Below are 18,836 nucleotides of genomic sequence, written 5' to 3'. Positions count from 1 at the left end.
CAATTAAATGCAAACTTTTTCATTTTGTCTCTCTGCTTTCAGGTTTTGCTATGCCGCAGTGTTTGTACTGACTCTGCTGTTATGGAGGAGTGATGGGGAACTAGAGCCCATGACAGTTCAGTGGAGCCCTTGACACTTTTGATATCTCGGTGAGTGAAAGTTGTTTGAAACTGTGGGAAAGGCACTTTATCTGCTACTAAAGGCAGCAAATCAGTTGGCCTTTTTCCATTTTTAAGGTAGCATCCTGCTGAAATGAATTTGCACATTGATCTGTCCTTTCAGGCTATAAATTCTGGAAACCAACACTGTAACACTGTGGTCCGTGCTTGGGAGATTATCTTGATCTCCACAAGCAGGAGAAACACAGCTTTTGAGAGAGTTTTAGCTCCAGCGTGCAGTTCTGTATGATTATCAGGTTCTGGAGATGGAGCATTGCAGTGTGTGCTGGGCTGTGGGAATCTCAGAGGCTTTGTTTGATGCAGCAGTAAGATTGTGTCCTTTGTGCCATGGGCTGAGCCAACAGGTCCCCAGCAGCAGCATGTTTGTGTCTGAGGTCATTCCAGATCTGTCTCCGTGGATGGATCATTTTCTCCTCTTGGATACCAAACTGTATCTCCTGCTATTTAGTACTTCCACGTTTTTTTGCTCTGCAGTGCCTGAGCAGAGCAAAGGCCGTGTCCCTCAGTACCACCGTGCTCCTGTCCTGGAGTGCCCTGAGAGCCTGTTCTGCCAGTCCCTTTCTTCCCTCTGCACTGAAGTCTGTCCCCACCAGGGCATTTCAGCCTTGGTGAAACCTTTACAGTGATTCCTCTTGCCTTCCAATCTGTTGTCAGGGAGATAAAATCCTTGGGTGTTTCAGGTTGGAAGGAGCTTATGGAGGCTGTCTGTCCAGCACCACATGCAGGGCTGGACTGACTTTGAAATCAGACTCAGTTACAAGGTTAGATCAGGCTGCTTGGGGAGGCAGCTGGTGATGTTTGGAATATCTCCAAGGGTGGAGATTTTACAGCTCCTCTGGGCAACTATAAATTACAGTCAGTGGGAATTATCAATTCCCAAGCCCCGTGTTAGTAAAACCCAGGGGCAGCAGAGGGGCAGCTCTGATCTCTGCTCTCTGTGACCAGTGACAGCACCCAGGGAATGGCTGGAGCTGTGTCAGGGCAGGCTCAGGTTGGATCTCAGGAAAAGGTTCTTCCCCCAGAGGCTGGTTGGGCACTGCCCAGGCTCCCCAGGGCAGTGGGCACAGCCCCAAGGCTGCCAGAGCTCAGGGAGGGTTTGGAAAATGCTCTGAGGGCCAGGGTGGGATTGTTGTGGTGTCTGTGCAGGGCCAGAGGTTGGATGGATGATCCTTTTGGGTCCTTCCCAACTGCGACTCTGCTCCACCACCTCCCTGGGCAGCTCATTCCAATACCTGACAGCTCTTCCTGTGAAGAAATTCTTCCTGATGTCTCACGTGAACCTCCCCTGGCACAACTGGAGGCTGTTTCCCCTTCTCCTGTCACTGATTACCCAGGAGATTGACCCCACCTGGCTCCGCTGTCCTGTCAGGGAGCTGTAGAGAGTGAGAAGGTGCTCCCTGATCCTCATTAGGGTTATTCCCTGCCTGAGGGTGGAGGGTGTAGGAGTGCACCCTTGTCTCCAGTCACAGGCTTCCACAATCTTGTGTGTGTAGGTGCTTCAGAAAAGTCCCACAGACAGAAGAGAGGCAGTGCCAGAGATTGCAAATGCTTGTCTGGTGCCTTTATGTAACACCTTTCAGCCTGGGTTTTATGTCTGGGGGACTTTTCCTGCCAGACTGCTAGTCTTTAATAAAAATGAATGAAGAAAATTATGAAAAGAAGCTTTAAATGTTTAAATAAGCTTTCACATGTAGGTTACCTTCCACTATTGAAAGGGAAAGAAACTTTACTGCTTTCACAAGTGTGTACAAACACACACAGTATTTAGAAGAGAGGCAATAAGTGACTACTGTGCACCTCTTGATTTGGATTAAAAAACAACCAGGGATTTTTTTCCTTTAGTATTTAATTCCTTCCGTATTTTTCTTCTCAGAGTATTGCTCAGTGTTGCAAGTAAAGGCTGTAGTTTATAGTGCTGTTGCAGAAAATTAAAGTCTTTATTTCTCTTAGGTTTGGAAAAAACCTGGTTTTCAAAATCCCAACTTCTTGCCAAGTTGGAGCTGTAAATAACCCTTTAAGCAGCGACTCGGCACAGTGTCCTGAGACAGCTTCCTGTTCCATCCTCCTCCTGACTGCCCCACTGTGAACAAAATGGAGTTATATTGACACAATTAATCTTTCATTAGTTAGTGGAGTGTCAAAACATGCTTTTCCTGCCTTTCCCGAGGGCTTGTTTGTGGCTCAGCCATTCATTTGGATATTTTCTGGCAGGCCTTGGTGAGGCTCGGTGTGTGCAGCAGGCACTGCCCTGGGAGAGCAGCTGTGCCAGGCACTGGACTCCCTCTATGTGCCCAGCACACATCTCCCAAGAGCCCTGATTCTCAGGAATATTTGCTTATAACAAGAATGTAAACGCTTCTACTTGTTGGGGACAGTCCAGCCAGTTTTCCTCCAACCAGGGAAAAAGAATTTGCAGCACAACTTGGACACTCGAGGCAGTGCTAACAGCAAAAGTATTTCCTGGATCATTGTCCAGTTTCTCATCCTTATTCCCCAGAACTTCTATGAGCAATTTGAATTGCAGCTGGAGAGCTGGGGATTGCTGTGCTGCTTTGCCAGAGTTAATGTTGTGTTTCCATGTGTTTTCTTTCATAAATTTCAGCTCTGCTTCCCTTTGTTAGTGAGTGGGAGCAGCCTCTCCTTCCACACACACACTCCAGACACACTGTGGGGTGAGCACAGAGATGGGCATGTGCTCCTTGTGCTTATTTATACTGCTCTTGCTGCCATGAATTTGAAGTTGTTCACAAATTGGAGGAAGTCTTGTAGTTTCAGGGGGTGACATGAACTGTGAGTGCTCTGGATGACAGAGCATGTGTTTCCCCCTCTGTGGGATGAGTTCATGGTTCAGTGTGCTCCAGAATGGGGAATTTTCTCATCTTTATTTCTTTTGTCCTAGACACCTTCAGTTCTCTAAGAGCAAGCCAGTCCCGGGGTCAGGACAGCAGCAGGTGGTAGAATGCGGAAACCAGGCCCTCAGAAAGGTGAGCAGTGATGTTGGGCACAGCCGAGGGCTGGTCGGGAGCTGGGGCAGCCTGGAGGACCCTGGGGGCGGGCACAGGCTGGAAGATGTGGTTGGAAGCCCAAAACCTGCGTGTGTCTCCATCAGTGTGCAGAGAACAGCCCATCAATCCAGCCCCAGCATGGGCTGAGCAGAGTCCCTTCTTGGGGCACCCCTGCGGCTCGTGGGGCGCGGTGTCAGCAGCGAGGGTGCTCTGCAGAACCCACGGCACACACCATCTGCCAGTGCTCCCAGTGTGAGGCAAACTGGCTCTGCTGGCACAGGCCTCCCTCTTCTAATGAGGCATGAAACCAGGGACCAGTCTACCTTTTGGAGAGGAAATCTGTCCCAGGCACCCTCGTGTCCCTTGGCCCCTCACAGCCGCACACGTGCTACCTGGGATGTGCATCCCCAACAGAAAGGGTGCAGCCGAGCCTGCTGCCTGCAGCTGAGCTGCTCTGGCTTCTTGTGCTTCACAGAACTATTGATTTCCGTTGGTGTTGTGCCCTGCCTGTGCCTTGGGCTGCAGTGATCTCATCACACGCTCCTGGGGCTGGGGGAAGGGAGGGCGGGAGGACGGAGCATCCTCCGCAGCTCTTTGTTCACATCTGCTCCACACTCCCAAGGTTTATTGCAGGAGATTTCTATGCTCCATTTCTCTCCTCCCTTATTATTTTAAGTGTCTCCTTTGCTTCTGTGGCGGTTCATCTTACGGCAGCATTAGCCTCTTCCTAACACTGCTTGTCCTTTAATGAAGTGAAAATAAATGAAGGAAAGCAGGGAATGGGGAGACCCTGCTGCGAGGCAGCTGGAGGGCTTGGCAATAAAGGAGGCAGGTTGATTAGTCAGCAGTGTGGCTGTGGACTGGGCTGACTGGATTTAGCCTCATACACAGCTTGTTCTCTGGGCTCATGGAACCTGGTGCCTCCAGCCAGCCTGGCTGTGTGCCCTGTGCTGCCAGTGCTGTGACATAGGTTGCAAAGGCAACACCTGCATCGTGCACACGTGGGTTTCTGTCCTACTTACCTGCTTTTTTAATAATGCATTGAACTTTTCACTGTTTCTTTATTTGTCTGCAGAAATTCTTGTGTTTCTCTCCCTCTCTGCTGCTTTTGTATCATGCTTAATGAGGATTTTTGCATGTTAAAGGTTAAGAACAAAATGTACCTTTGCCTGCAGAGTGTGGTGAGAGGCTCCTTTGAGTGCACAGATGCTGTTAGAGCTGTCCTGCAGCACTGAGAGGAGCCTTACCCACCCAGGGGGCTCTTTGCCTCTGACTTAAATACTTTATGTCCTTTATTCTTGCTTTCTTAGGGAGGTGGCAGAATACTGTCCTTCATGGTAATACATTTGTAGGAAGGGTGTCCTTCAATCCTTTTCATTCATTTATGTCTCTCCAAGGAGGTTCTTTGTCTGGTCTGTGTCTGGTGACGCTGTGGCCACACTCCATATGTCCCTCATGTTCATTTAAGGGATGCTGATCTGGCATCCCTCCGTTGGGATGGAGGCTGTTGGAGGCAGGGGTGGGCATCCCCTGCTTCTTGCTCTATCACTTTCCAGAGCTGTAAAACCTGTATGCCATCCTGTCCACCGTGCTAAAAAGAGCATGTCAGGAAGAGAAGATTGCAAAAATAATTGTCCAGAAGCAATCCCAGACATGTTAAGACACCCCAGGTCACTCCAGCAGCAGCTCATGCCTGCCTGTTCCAGCTGCTTGTCAGGAGATTTTGAAACTTTTCCTGTTTTCATTGTCCTTCCTTTCACAAGGAAGTGCTTTTTGTGGGGGCAAGGCACATTTAATAGGGCACTACCAAATTGTTGTTTACAATAGCCCTAAAGTGCTCTGTAAAATAAAGGAGCTGGAGTGCAGCAGCACTCCCAGGGTGCCCAGTCGAGCAGCAGCAGGTGGAGGAGCTGGCTCAGGGTGAGCCTGGCACAGAGATCTGCCATCCCTCCGTTGGGCTGGAGGCTGCTGGAGGCAGGGATGAGCATTCCCAGCCCTTTCCAGAGCTGACTTTGGGAACTTTAATTTTTTTGGAACTCTGAGGCCCAAAGCTGTCATGAGCAAAGGCAGCTCAGGTGAGCTGCTCTCCAGAGCTGGTGCTGCTTTGCCGTGCTCTCCTCTGAGCTGGGCAGGACACGTGGAAACCCGGTGTTGTGCGTGGAAAGGGCAGTTGTGCAGATTTTCAGGGAGGTCCTTTCCCCATCTCCAGAGAAGGCCGAGGCTGTTTGTGTGAAATGACCGGGAGTTGATACCCAAGGAGAGATTCAGGCTCCACTTCTCCACTTGCCCAAGATCCACGTGAGCCGTTTTCAGCGGCTGTTGTGTTTGTTCCTCTCGAGCTCTTCTTCTCATGGCTAAAATGATGGAGCTCTAGCAGTTTGCTGCTCTTTGTGTTATTGCTGATCACTGGGGGAGAACAGTGGCTGGTGGGGACTAGGCAGGGACCAAGGTGCAAATGCAGGTACCTTGTGTCAGGTATGTGCATGAGCTGTGGGGAGGAAGGGAGCACACCCCAGAGATGGGGGCAAATCATCCATGTCACCTGGGGGGCATGACAGGGAGCTCACTCTGCTCCTCTGAAGGGCCTGTAAAGCAGGCAGTGTTGAAGGATGCATTAGCTGGCTCCTTTCCCTCACACAAATGCTCTATTTCTTGTCTCAGCCATAGACTGGAAAGATGGTAAGAAGCACAAGTACAGCCGCCCGTCAGAGTCTCCGTCCCAGTACCAAGGTAAGAGAGCTCCCCTCTCCCCCTTCTTCCTCCCCCTTCTTCTTCCCCGCTCCTTCCTTCCCCCTTCTTTCTCTCCCCCAGCTCACATGGGCTGTGTGTACTCAGCCTTTGGGGTGTTGGGGGCTCCACTGCAGTTTCCCTGTGCTCCACGTCCTGCTCCATTTGCAGATGGCAGAGGATGGGCTGTTTTTCAGTGGCCACACTGACCTGAAATGGAGCTTCCTGTGAAATGCAGCACTCCTGGTGACCCAGCACACCAACCCTGCACCCACTGCATGCCAGGGCCGTGGCCCAGGGGGGCTGCAGGGGGGCTGGGGTGCACAGGGCTGCTCAACAAGCGCGTGGTGCAGCAGTGAGGATCAGGGGTCACCTCCCTGCAAGAACCTCTGTGCAGCTCATCACTGCCCGAAACTTGGGTGTACATCCTGGTAGAGTTGGGGCCTGGAGAAGAGAAGGCTCCAGAGAGAACTTGGGGCCCTTTCCAGTGCCTAAAGGGGCTCCAAGAGAGCTGAAGAGGGACTTTGGACAGGGGCCTGGAGTGACAGAACAAGGGGCAATGGCTTCCCACTGCCAGGGACAGGGTTGGATGGCATACTGGGGAGAAACTCTTGGCTGTGAGGGTAGGGAGGCCCTGGCACAGGTTGCCCAGCCCCATCCCTGGAAGTGTCCAAGGCCAGGTTGTACTGGGCTTGGAGCAACCTGGTTTGGTGGAAGGTGTCCCTGCCCATGGCAGGGGGTGGAATGAGATGAGCTTTAAGGTCCCTTCCAACCCAAACCTGTCTACGATTCTGTGATTCTATACAGTGAGGGGGAGAAACTGCAGCATCTTTCTGGCATGGCTGGAAGGATTTCTGTTCAAAGCTAACACTCCTTCTCTGAGGAGGAGCAGAGCAGACCAGACAGTCCTGGTGGTTGAAACCTCTTAGTTTTGACTCGCACGTTCTCACATTTTGCTGAGCAGGACAGGGAGTGATGGGGCTCCTGTTGTGGGCTGTAGCTGTTCCCAGTGGAGCATGTGCAGGCAGATTGATGGCTGGGCAGAGTGCCTGGGAATGGGAACGGTGGGACAGGCAGGAACCGTGCGGAGCCGGTGGCAGAGCTGAGCCCCAGGAGCCACAGTCAGACATCGGGGACAGCCCCCGTGGCCCGGGATCTGCAGCCCAGACGATGCTCTGCTCTTTTTCATACTGGGCTGCTTTCATGTGCTGCCTTGCTGCTCCTTAGCAGCCACACATATGGGCTGCAGACTTTAATGGGATGCCTTGATCTGAGCAGGGCACGTTCTCCTTCACAGATGTGACCTGAAACGCACATGTATTGTTTCAGTTGGATTGATGACCCCTCGGGAGCTGAAATGCTAATGGAGCCCAAATCAGACTTCAGTTAAACATATAAACAGAAACTCCATCTTCATTTAAATTCTGGGCAAAGGTTCAACGTTAAATGCAACATGAAGAGAATCCAAACATGAGGGTGCAGGGCTGCATTGTTCACAACTACTGGAGTTTGACCCTTTGGGTGTGCGGAGTGTTTTGTTTGGAGTAAACATTTTTGAAGGTTAAGACATCAGAGCCCAATTGTGACTCTCTGCTGCTTTCCCAAAGTAAGCACAAGTGACAGACCATCACCCTAGTGGCATTTCCAGGGCCGAGTCCCAGGGAGTCACTCAGGTTCACAGTCCTTGGCTTTTGTTTGGCTCACAGATGTTATTGCAAAAATGGGGTGTTTCTCATTAAATGTTTTTCTCCCATTTCTTCCTGTGAAAAAGATCTGATGAGTTGCAGAGAGGGACTTTGGACAAGGGCCTGATGCCAGGACAAAGGGGAATGGCTTCCCACTGCCAGAGGGCAGGGTTAGATGATATTAAGTTAGATGATATTAGGTGATATTAGGGTGAAATTCTTCCCTGTGAGGGTGGGGAGGCCCTGGCACAGGGCCTCCCAGAGAAGCTGTGGCTGCCCAGAGAAGCTGTGGCTGCCCCATCCCTGGGAATGTCCAAGGCTGGGTTAGACGGGGCTTGGAGCAACCTGGGCTAGTGGAAGGTGTCCCTGCCCGTGGCAGGGGGTGGAATGAGATGGGCTTTAAGGTTCCTTTCAACCCAAACCATTTTATCGTGTGATTCTGTGTGTGTTATCTGGAGGAACAATCCTTTCCAATGGGGATCCTTCCAGTGGTGTGTTCTGCAAGGCAAGGGAGGGAACGTGAAAGAGCAGGCAGAGACCAGATGAAATAGAGGGTGATTTTAGGGCTGGTAGGAGAGTTTGTATGTGGTACTGGAAGCCAGCAGCAGTGGAGCAAGCATTACCCTTTGCTTTTCAGGGCTAGAGAGGATTTCATTCCCTACAGTCAGCTCTGGCCTTGGACACTCCTGCTCCATCACCAATAAAAAGGACTGGCTGATGTCTCTTCAGGAAGCAAAGTGATTCATAGGCAAGTGGGGAAAAGCCATCAGGTTTTTTTGACCAACCCTCGGGAACCAGGGTTACATGCCCAGGCCAGATCAGAAACAAGCATCTTGCAGACTAAAATGTCCTGTCCCTCCACAGTAAGGCATCCAATTTATCAGTATGGATAAGAATATTGAGAGAATATAAAATATGAGACAGTTGGTCAGTGCTAAGGAGAAAGCCAGGCAACACACTGTCAGTTTTTCCCTCTGGCCTTGCACCTCTGTCCCCAGGGAGTCTGTGGAATGGCAGCAGCAGCACAGGCAGCTGTGGTGTCCTGGCTGACAGCACGGCTGGTGTGGAGCTCCAGGGGAGACCTGTCTGGGGCTGGGTGTGGAAAGTGAGTGGGGATCAGTGTGGTGAGCAGGATTTGGGTACAGGGGAGCTGAGGTTGAGAGGGTCGGGTGTGATATGTCCCTTTTCAACCACATGCCCTTCCTCGAGGACAGAGCTCAGGGCTTGTGTTCTGCTCCCCTGTTAACAAACCCTCAATGCATCCTGCTTTTTCTGTTTTATTGGCAACCAACGCTTCGTTGTAAAAAAACCCCACCTTTAGTGTTATGCCATTTTTGTCTGATTCTTCCTGCAGTCCTTAGGTTGAAGCTGCTTGTATTTGGTTAAGTTTAAGTGTACTTTGAAAGTCCTGCTTGAAAATATTATATTGTGATACTATTACTGAATTCATTTAAACCCATTCCCTACATTCTGTGCAGGATCTTCTCTCATGCTAAGGGAGTGATGACAGCCTCCAGTCTGCAGTTTTTATCCTGGTTTGAGAGTAATCCTGAAAAAGAAGTGCAGGCTCTACCTGTGCTAGTTGTGCCATCTGTGCAGGGGAATGGCCAGTAGTGAACAGAGGGGGAGGGAGGGAAGGCTGAATGCTGCTGTATCAGCTCAGTCTTTTTTTAGAAGTATTTCTGCTGCTCCTGTTTTTCTGTGCAAAATAAATCGCCAGAAACACGAGTCGTAAGACTCGGAGAATCACAGAATATCCTCAGTTGGAAGGGACCCACAAAGATCAACCATCCAACTCCTGCCCTGCACAGACACCCCAGCAATCCCACCCTGGCCCTCAGAGCATTGTCCAAACCCTCCTGGAGCTCTGGCAGCCTTGGGGCTGTGCCCACTGCCCTGGGGAGCCTGGGCAGTGCCCAACCAGCCTCTGGGGGAAGAACCTTTTCCTGAGATCCAACCTGAGCCTGCCCTGACACAGCTCCAGCATTCCCTCAGGTCCTAAAGAACTTGCAGTTCTAGTGTTGTGTGTGTCTTCATATGGTGGTTGAGTCCCAACGGGCTCTAGAATTAATCTCAAATAAGTTCCATGTCCAAACACTATTTTTGGAGGCCCACGGCTGTCTCAGGAGTTCCCTGCTCCCACTGGGATTGTGCAGGGTGGATCCCAGCTCTGGGGTGAGCTGCTGTGGGAAGCAGGAGGGCCTTGCTTGGTGTGGAGGGAGTGAAAAGTGGAAAGATTAAAATGGATTGAAACCAGCTGAGGAGAGGGGAGGGTTCGGTGGGTTTTTTTTTTTTTTTTTTTAAATTGTCAAGCACAACTGATCCTGCTCAAGCTGCTGAATTGGGGCCCGGTGCTGTCACCTGGGCATCCCCTGTGCTGCAGGGCCTCTAAAGGGCTACCCTGGTCTAAGATGAACCCAGGTCAGCAACCAGAGTTAAGGGGTGGGATGCATAAGGCATTTCTAGGCCAGGAGTGCCTGGCTTTGCTTTGCCTCCACTTTATTCATACAACGAGTTTCATTGACATAACTGAGTGTAAAATTGTAGCTTCAATTAAACCAAAAGATTTTTGGTTTGATGAGAACATCATTGCAGTAACTCACTGAATTTCTTCATTCACCCAATGTGAGGCTGTGGCTGAAAGGAAAATATGTGCCAGTGGATGTAACGGAGTACTCTGGGGCATGGAGAGCTGCTGTCAGTCTGTAAACAGCAATATTCAGCCAGTGTGGCAATGAAACTGTATTTTTTCTGTTCATTTTCCCTATATTTAACAGTGTGCTAGTCATCTGCATGGGAGGTGGCAAGAAAGCCATGTTCCTTGTATTTATTTGGAGCTCATAGATGATGAAGGCTCTTCTGTGCCCACAATGCAGCTCTGAAGCAATGTGTGCTGACCTTACTGCCTGAATTTTCAGAGGTGTGATATGTGCTGCAGTAGCTGAAGTGGCTCTTAATGTAGCTTTTGTTTTGAAAATAGGCTGATTAAGAACTTGCTGTGACTTGGGGAAGTGGTAGCTGACTTTAATTGTGCTGTCACCAGTGCTCTTGAAATGCCTTGCAAACAGTGGCCTCCTGGGAGCCCTTGGGATGAATACAAGCGAATGTCAGCCTGGAAGGATCCTCTCCCAGCTGCTCAGTTTAAATGGCAAAAGTCATGATTTGCTCAGATCACAAGAGCTTTTAATTCCTCATTTAATAACAGGTTTCCTTGGGTGGCATATTGCTGTCACCCTTCCTGCTGGACGTGTGGAAGGGGCAGGCAGGAGGAAATGTGCTGCACTCGGTGGAAGGGGACTTGTGTTGGGTGTGAGTGAGGTGCTGAGCCCAGTCAATCGCTGTTTGGAGGATCCCTGCTCCCATCCTGCCTGTGCTGTGGACTCCCTGGCCACTTCAGGGAGTTGTTTGCTGGCCTGTACTGATTGCTGGGGTTGGGCTGATCCCTGCTCTGAGCTGCTCGGTGGGCTGTGTGTGCTGGACCAGGGGGGACCATGTAGTCACTACAGAGCAGGTTCCTGTTGATTTAGAATCATGGAATTACAGAATGGCTTAGGTTGGAAGGGACCTTACAGATCATCTTGTTCCAGCCCCCAGGTTGGGCTGCTTGTAGCCCACGGTGACTGTTCATAAGCCTCAGACTGAGTGATGTGTTTAATTAATGGTTTTCAAGGGACAGTTGTCTGGAAGACCCTGCAGCTTCCCATCTGTGCTGGGTGTCTTCCATTAGGCTGTAGGTTGTTACCCTGGCTCTGTGCAGCCCCTTCTCGGCAGCACAGAGGCAGGAAGATGCCGAAGGCAGCGCTGGGCTTTGTTCTGCCTGTCACTTGCAGTTGTAAATCTTCTGTGCTCACAAACATCAGAGGTTCCTGATGAAAACATGTTGCCTGTGAGCACCTCCTCTGTGAGAAGTGCAGAACTGCCGGCGTCAGGAGTCCAGCCAGCTCTTTTTCTGAGAAATCTGCTCATCAATTTCTGTTTGATTCCTTTTGTTTTTACTTCTCAGGTCACTTCACCTGGGAGAAATACCTGAAAGAGACATGTGCCATCCCAGCTCCTGCCCATTGCTTCAAGCAGGTAAGGGTGAAAACAAGAAAGGTCAAGGGTAATGGTCCACTGGGGACCCCCAAATTCTGTACCTGGGATAGGCCCCTGGTTTGGCGAGGAAAATGCTTAAGGATATTGGAGACTTAACAGAAATCCAAGTGTACTGAAGCAAAGATTAAAGAGATACATTTAGAGTAGAACAGAAAGTTTTACTCTCGAGGTGCACAATGGGAGCATGAGTGTGCTTTTACTCTGCTGAGCAGAGGCCCTTGGAGAAAGTGTCCTGAATAGGCTGGGATCCAGCTTCTGGTGGATCCTGCCCAGTAAGGAGATTTTGTGCAGAATTCACCCATCTTTGTGAATGGAATAGCAGCCCCTGGGCAGCAGGCAGTGAGCACAGAGGTGGTTTTGCTGAGTACAGGGTTTGCAGGATAAATTGCAGTGGGACACGGGTCTGGGTGGAGGGGAGTAGCACAGGGAGGGGTTTATTTGGGTCTGGGGTTGGCTGGATGAGTCTTCCAAGAACAGGTGCAACCCTACCTGTGCTGAGCACTGGTAGGGATGCACCTCAGATTCTGGGTTCTGTTTTGGGCCCCTCACTACAAGGAAGACATTGAGAGGCTGATCCATGTCCGGGAAAGGGAACGGAACTGGTAAGGGTCTGCAGCACAAGGAACAGCTGAGGGAGCTGGGAGGCTCAGCCTGGAGAAAAGGAGGCTCAGGGGGGACCTTCTCACTCTCTTTAACAGGAGGGTGGGGCTATGTGGGGGTCGGGCTCTGCTTCCAGGGAACAAGGGACAGGACAAGAGGAAATGGCCTCAAGTTGTGCCAGTGGAGGTTTAGGTTGGATATCAGGAAAATTTCTTCACTGAAAGGGCAGTCAGGCTGTGGAACAGGCTGCCCAGGGCAGTGGTGGAGTCACCATCCCTGGAGCAGTTCAGAAAACGTGTAGATGTGGTGCTTGGGGATGTGGGTTAGTGGTGTACTTGGCAGTGCTGTGGGAATGGTTGGACTCGATGATCTTAGAGGTCTTTTCCAACCTCAGTGATGCTGTGATTGCAAGAGAACAGGCTCAGTGTAGTTGCTGAGCTGGTGCAGTGTGGAAGGACAATGCTGTGTGTCACAGAGCTGCCAGGGCTCACTGACCCTTCTGTGGTGCTGTTCCTGTGCTGTGCCCAGGGGACGCCTCGGTCCTGGCTGGGCCCCGTTCTTATGCCCTTAGCGCTTAAGCTTTGTGCCTGAGCGGGTGCTTGTGTTGGCAGTCCTGGCTCTGAGCAGCTCCCCCTTCCTCTCCTTGCAGTCATACACTCCTCCTGCCAACGAGTTCAAGATCAGTATGAAGCTGGAGGCCCAGGACCCCCGGAACACCACGTCCACGTGCATCGCCACCGTGGTGGGGCTGACGGGCGCGCGCCTGCGCCTGCGCCTCGACGGCAGCGACAACAAGAACGACTTCTGGCGCCTGGTGGACTCTGCCGAGATCCAGCCCATTGGCAACTGTGAGAAGAATGGAGGGATGCTGCAGCCTCCCCTGGGTGAGCTGGAGTTCAGCTGTCCAGCCAGGGTTATGCTGACTATGGGCAAAACTGGGGGATTTTATAGATCTGTGCTTGGGACAGAGGCCCATGGCCTGCCCCTGCCTACACTGGCAGATAGGATATAGAAACAGATGTTTCCCAGACCGGGCCTGTATTTCCATGTGGACACCGTGATGTGGATGGGGGGATGCTTTAGGGTGTAGATGAAAGAGGTCTCTGCACCAAGGTGAGCTGCTTGCCCTCGTTGCAGCTCAAGCTCAGGATTGTTGCCCTGGGTAGCTGTGGCTGCCCCATCCCTGGAAGTGTTCAAGGCCAGGTTGGACAGGGCTTGAAGCAACCTGGGCTGGTGGAAGGTGTCCCTGTCTGTGCCAGGGGGGTGGAACTTGATGATCCTTTAAGGTCCTGTGCTGGTTTGAAAGTTAACCAGCAGAGGAAACCGAGTCAACTCAAAGAGAGATTACAAGTCAGAATAACAATTTAATAAAATAATACAATAAGTACGACCACACAGACAAGCAACAGGCACTAACCCACAAAGCCCAAATGTACAACCCAGCACCCCGGGGCACAAACAAAGCGGTGCTACCTGGGCCCCCCCTTGAGTCCAAAACAAAGGGAGAGGGGAAAAAACCTGCTGGTGGGAGAGCTGCTGCAGTCCAGCCAAAAGTGGTGATTGTAGTCCGGCCGAGGGTGGTGGTGAGCTGCAGTCTGGTTGAGAGCGATGAGCTGTAGTTGAGAGCGATGAGCTGCAGTCCTCCTCTGGATCCCACGAGTGGTCCCAAAGGTTCCGAAACTCCAGGTTTATATACTCTCCAGTTCAGGTGGGAATGTTCAGTCCTCCCCTCAGAGCGGGGAATTCCATAAAAGGGTATGAGGGTGCTCATTCCATAAAAGGATATGAGGGTGCTCAGGAACATTCCCCCCCCCTCGCAGGCCTCTACTGACAACAGTTTCTGGGAAATGGCATGGAGGGCTATAGAATACACAGTTTGGGCTATACCCATTCAGTGATGAATCGGTCCCAGCTGTTCTAACCAGGACAGGTCCCTTCCAACCCAAACTGTCCTATGACTCAAAAGCAGGTTACCTGCACAGGAGACATAACATGTGAAAAGGTTCCCAGTGATTTCAGTCCTGTCTCATGTGAAGGGACACTTGCAGTAGTTCCCACTTATTTATTTAATTTTTCTTGACTACAGCTTTATAAATAGACTGGACAGTCCAACAGTTCTTCCAGTCTAGTCTTCAGTTAAACACACAGCTCTTTCCTTTTTTTTTGACACTAGCCAATTGATGAGCTGATTTGCTGATTCTTTCCTGATAATCAGCAAGATTAACCTGCTTTTGCATTCTGCTGCCCATTAGTTTTAGTGTCTTCATAAATCTCTCTCAATTAGCACATCCCCAAATAATATTTTTGAGGCCAGGTTGGACGGGGCTTGGAGCAATCTGGTCTAATGGAAGGTGTCCCTGCCCATGGCAGGGGGTGGAATGAGATGAGCTTTAAGGTCCCTTCCAACCCAAACCGTTCTGTGATTTACTAACACTAGAGCTGCCATTTTCTCTGTTACTTTCATGCCTGCTGCTGTCCATCTCTTAGAAATTTCAGTCCCTGGTGCAGATTCCAGCTCTGGTGTCCTGCCCCAACAGCTGTGGATATCTCTCCTGGCTGGCAGCTGTGGGTTGCTCCTGTACCTTGCCTGGAATTTGCCAGCAGATGGCATCAAGTTTAAGGAGCTGCAGATAAAACTCACTCCTGGTTGTGCTGGAGGTGAGGGACAAGCTCTGGGACAGGTCTGGGAGCTCTGATCTGTGTCACCTGCTTAACCTCACACCAGAGAAGAGGGCAGCTTTAGATTACATACTGGGGAGAAATTCTTCCCTGTGAGGATGGGGAGGCCCTGGCACAGGTTGTCCAGAGCAACTGTGGCTGCCCCATCCCTGGAAGTGTCCAAGGCCAGGTTGGACAGGGCTTGGAGCAACCTGGGCTGGTGGAAGGTGTCCCTGCCCATGGCAGGGGGTGGAATGGGATGATCTTGCACCAAGCATAAAGACGGGTAACAGAGCTGGTGCTGCAGTTGTCCTTCCTGCCTGCAGAGTGCAAGGGCTGAGAAAATCCAGCAAGGGTTTCCTGTGTTCCCTGTAGTGTTTTCCATGTGCACACATCTATCTGCTGCTACTCCCTCTTAACATAGATAATTCCAGTGAAAGGACCCAGGGAATGGCTGGAGCTGTGTCAGGGCAGGCTCAGGTTGGATCTCAGGGAAAGGTTCTTCCCCCAGAGGCTGGTTGGGCACTGACCAGGCTCCCCAGGGCAGTGGGCACAGCCCCAAGGCTGCCAGAGCTGCAGGAGGGTTCGGACAACGCTCTGAGGGCCAGGGTGGGATTGTTGGGGTGTCTGTGCAGGGCCAGGAGCTGAACTGGATGATCCTTTTGGGTCCCTTCCAACTGAGGATATTCTGTGATTCTGTGATTCACACAAAAGGTTATCTTTGCCCCTCTGGGAGCTGAGCTCTCCCATCTCCTGAGCTCGTGGCTGTCTGGGTTAGTGTCCAAGCTGATGAGACTGTTGAGGGCTGCAGAGGGGCTGTGCTGAGCCCTCCAACCCTGGCAAAGCTTTGCCATGTTGCTCATCATGGGCTGTTCTCGGTCCAGGTCCAGTCCCAGGGTTACCCTCAAAACCCCACAAACACAGATCAAACACAGCTGAGCAGCAGAAACTACCTGTGCAGGAAGATGCACAGTTAGCGAAGAGGATGCTTTGTGATATTCAGGGCCTCCTGTCAGTTGTGGAGTTGTACTCAGTGCTGCAGACTCAGAGCTTGTGAAATTGTGGATTTTTTTCTTCCCATAAGCCCCTTCTTATTATTTCTCTACTTTTTTAACAGAAGGTGTTGAGCCAAAACCTGCCATCCTTCCCTATAAGGGTTAAATCTGTTTCCCAGCCAAGTCACAGCCTCTATTTCTTCAGGTTAGCTTGCCTGCAGCTCACAGTAAAGGTAGAGGAGGCCACCCAGAAGGTGTGATTCCCTATTGAAGAAGAAATTCCATAGGCTGAGTGTGCACTTGCTGATTCATGTCTCCCCATAGCAGGATCCTTGGAGCTGCCAGCACTGGCACAAAGTGCTCTGCCTAGATGTTCCATGGGCAAGCTTTTGTTATGATAAGTGAACTTTGCAGTCAGACAGCTGTTTCCAGATGTTTCTTTTCAACAACACAGTACTTTGCATTCAGAGTATCTGGAAAAGGTCAAACCTGACTGCAGCATGAGGAGGAGGGTGGTGTGGAATCACAGTTGTGTGAGTTCCCGTCAGAGCAGGCATGTGCTGCCAGAGCCAGTGGCCCCCACAGCCTAAAAGTCTCCCTCTCTGCTTCCTTCTCCTCAGGCTTCCGGCTGAATGCCTCCTCCTGGCCCATGTTCCTTCTGAAGACTCTGAATGGAGCAGAGATGGCTCCTGTCCGGATTTTTCACAAGGTATTTTACTGTTTGTGCAGATCCTTCTGGCATGGCCCCCTCGCTGCAGAGCACCCACTTAGAGCTGCTGATCCCAGGGGAGGTGACATTGCTCAGCTCTGCCTTGGTGCTGCTGCTCTAGGACAGGCCTGTGCCCTCTTCAGCGGTGTCAGGATGCAGCCAGAGCTGTGCTAAACAAGTGGCCTGGGCTTCAGTGTTCGGGCTTGAGACATGATTCTGCTTTTCACCAGGGCTGCACATGCTGCTAGAAGTGGGGAGTGCAAGGTGGAGAAGTCAGCACCTCTCTGAAACTTTTTAATGTACCAGAGCTTGCAAGTAGAGCAGATACTGCTGTGAGGAACAGTATGAGTTCATGGGTTGTGTTCTCACACCCTTAGTGCAGTCAGAGAGAAACTGGCTACAGATGTGTGGGATGGGATGGGGTGGGGTGGGATGGGATGGGACAGGATGGTTGGTGAGGCTTTAGTGGATCTCAAGAGCAAGCCCCAGATAAGGGTGGATGGTGGATCTCTCACGTCTTGCAAAACTGAAGGTGGGGGAAGAATGATGGAGAGACACTACCATATCTCAGGGTTTCCAGGTCTGAGGTAATAAGGTGAGGGTATCCTCTGGAGGCTCTTTCTTTGGAGCTCTGTTTTCTGCCTATGGTGCATGACAGAGCTGTTGTAGGGCACAGTGTTCATGTGGCACATCCTGTGTCTGGTCCAGCAGCCAGCTGGGGGCAGAGCAAGCCATAGTGGACTTTGTTCCCTCTTGGTTAAGGGCATGGGGCTGTGTAGCTCAACCAGTGTGTTGTGGAGTGAACCCCACACCTGCTGGGGTTCAAATCCAGCCCACTAACTCCCTTCAGTGGAAGTTAGTTTGCTGATGAGGGCACAGCCCTGGTCTGGGGAGGCACTGGCATGTCCCCTTTGAGCACAAATTCTACTTCTTCTTGTAGGAACCACCATCTCCATCCCAAAACTTCTTCAAGACAGGTATGAAGCTGGAGGCAGTGGACAGGAAGAACCCTCACTTCATCTGCCCGGCCACCATTGGGGAGGTGAGAGGTTCTGAGGTCCTCATAACATTTGATGGCTGGAGAGGTGCCTTCGATTACTGGTGCCGATATGATTCCCGGGACATCTTTCCTGTAGGCTGGTGCTCGCTGACTGGAGATAATCTGCAGCCCCCTGGTACAAAAGGTAAGGCCCACGTTGTTGCTTTGCTGTCTTCCTCCTCCACTCAGCTCTCTAAATGCAGCCCAACAGGCAGAGACTGGCAGCAAGGACACCTGGGTGCCCGGTCTGGCTTTCTTGTACTGTTTCATGCATGGTAAAGGCACATGTGATCACACCCACAGCACTGGAGCAGCCTGGCTCGAGGTGCTGAGGAGCAGCTATCCATAAAGATGGGCAGGATGATGGCTCTGGGGAGGGACTGTGCTGTACAACACTGCTGAGGTCTACTCTGCTCCAGGGATTTCCTTGGAGTCCTTCTTGCGTCTTTGAATCACATATTCCTGTGGAGTTTTTCTCAGGGGGATTGGGATAATGAGAACTGTGGAGTTGCAGGAATGTGCCTGTTTGTACTTGGGACAGTTTCCCTGCTCTGCCTTGTGCTGTGAACGTGGGAAGAGCAGGTGTGGAGACGTACCTGCCTTGCTCACAGGGCTGTGACTGTGGGGCAGGAGTGGGACTGGGGACCTTGCTGCCTTGCCAAGGCTTGAGCAGTGACTGTTTGGACTCTGGGACGTGTCTCTGGCTTGCTCACATTGCAGTTGTGTTTAGGCCCAGGGGAGCTGTCACTGTACCCAAGCACATCCCTCTGGTGTTTGCTGGCTGGCAAGCCCTGCGTGTGCCTGTCACTGAAATAAGGGGCAGGAGAGCTGAAGGATTGCTTAGGAAAGGCATTTCTCTGATGAGACTGTTCCTCTGGAAAACCCAGGGTCATCTGGTGCTGTTCTGTGTCCCCTGGTGTGTCCCAGGGCTGTGCTCTGTGCTGCCAGGCCGGTGGCAGTGGATGGCCCAGGGTCATCTCCCATGGCCTGTGTGCAGGCCAAGCCAGGACTCCCTTGGGTGGGATGATTCCTATTTATCTTGTATTTCTACATTTTGCCTTGATGTTCCCAGCCTCCCCCTCTCTTCCTGCTGTGTCCTGCCTGCTGCTGCCCTGAGGGCTCTGCAGAGCACTGGGACCCTCCC

At 51.4% G+C, this 18,836-nt stretch overlaps 1 protein-coding gene across 3 annotated transcripts in view; it reads left to right on the top strand.

Moving 5' to 3' along the window:
* Positions 1–18,836, top strand: part of SCMH1 (Scm polycomb group protein homolog 1) — a 71,248-nt gene that overhangs the window by 15,305 nt on the left and 37,107 nt on the right. For all 3 annotated transcript variants that reach the window (XM_032710046.1, XM_032710045.1, XM_032710044.1), the window contains exons 2-8: positions 43–149; positions 3,079–3,163; positions 5,846–5,914; positions 11,600–11,670; positions 12,941–13,175; positions 16,565–16,653; positions 17,594–17,837. In XM_032710046.1, coding sequence (XP_032565937.1) covers positions 3,139–3,163; positions 5,846–5,914; positions 11,600–11,670; positions 12,941–13,175; positions 16,565–16,653; positions 17,594–17,837 — 733 coding nt within the window. In that variant the 5' untranslated portion in view covers positions 43–149; positions 3,079–3,138. The remainder of the gene's footprint in view (positions 1–42; positions 150–3,078; positions 3,164–5,845; positions 5,915–11,599; positions 11,671–12,940; positions 13,176–16,564; positions 16,654–17,593; positions 17,838–18,836) is intronic.

The sequence above is a fragment of the Chiroxiphia lanceolata genome, chromosome 24, assembly GCF_009829145.1.
Source record: "Chiroxiphia lanceolata isolate bChiLan1 chromosome 24, bChiLan1.pri, whole genome shotgun sequence".
Taxonomy (NCBI): Eukaryota; Metazoa; Chordata; class Aves; order Passeriformes; family Pipridae; genus Chiroxiphia; species Chiroxiphia lanceolata.
Note: the sequence above shows the minus strand (reverse complement) of the source record. Positions and strands in the feature narration are given on the sequence as shown.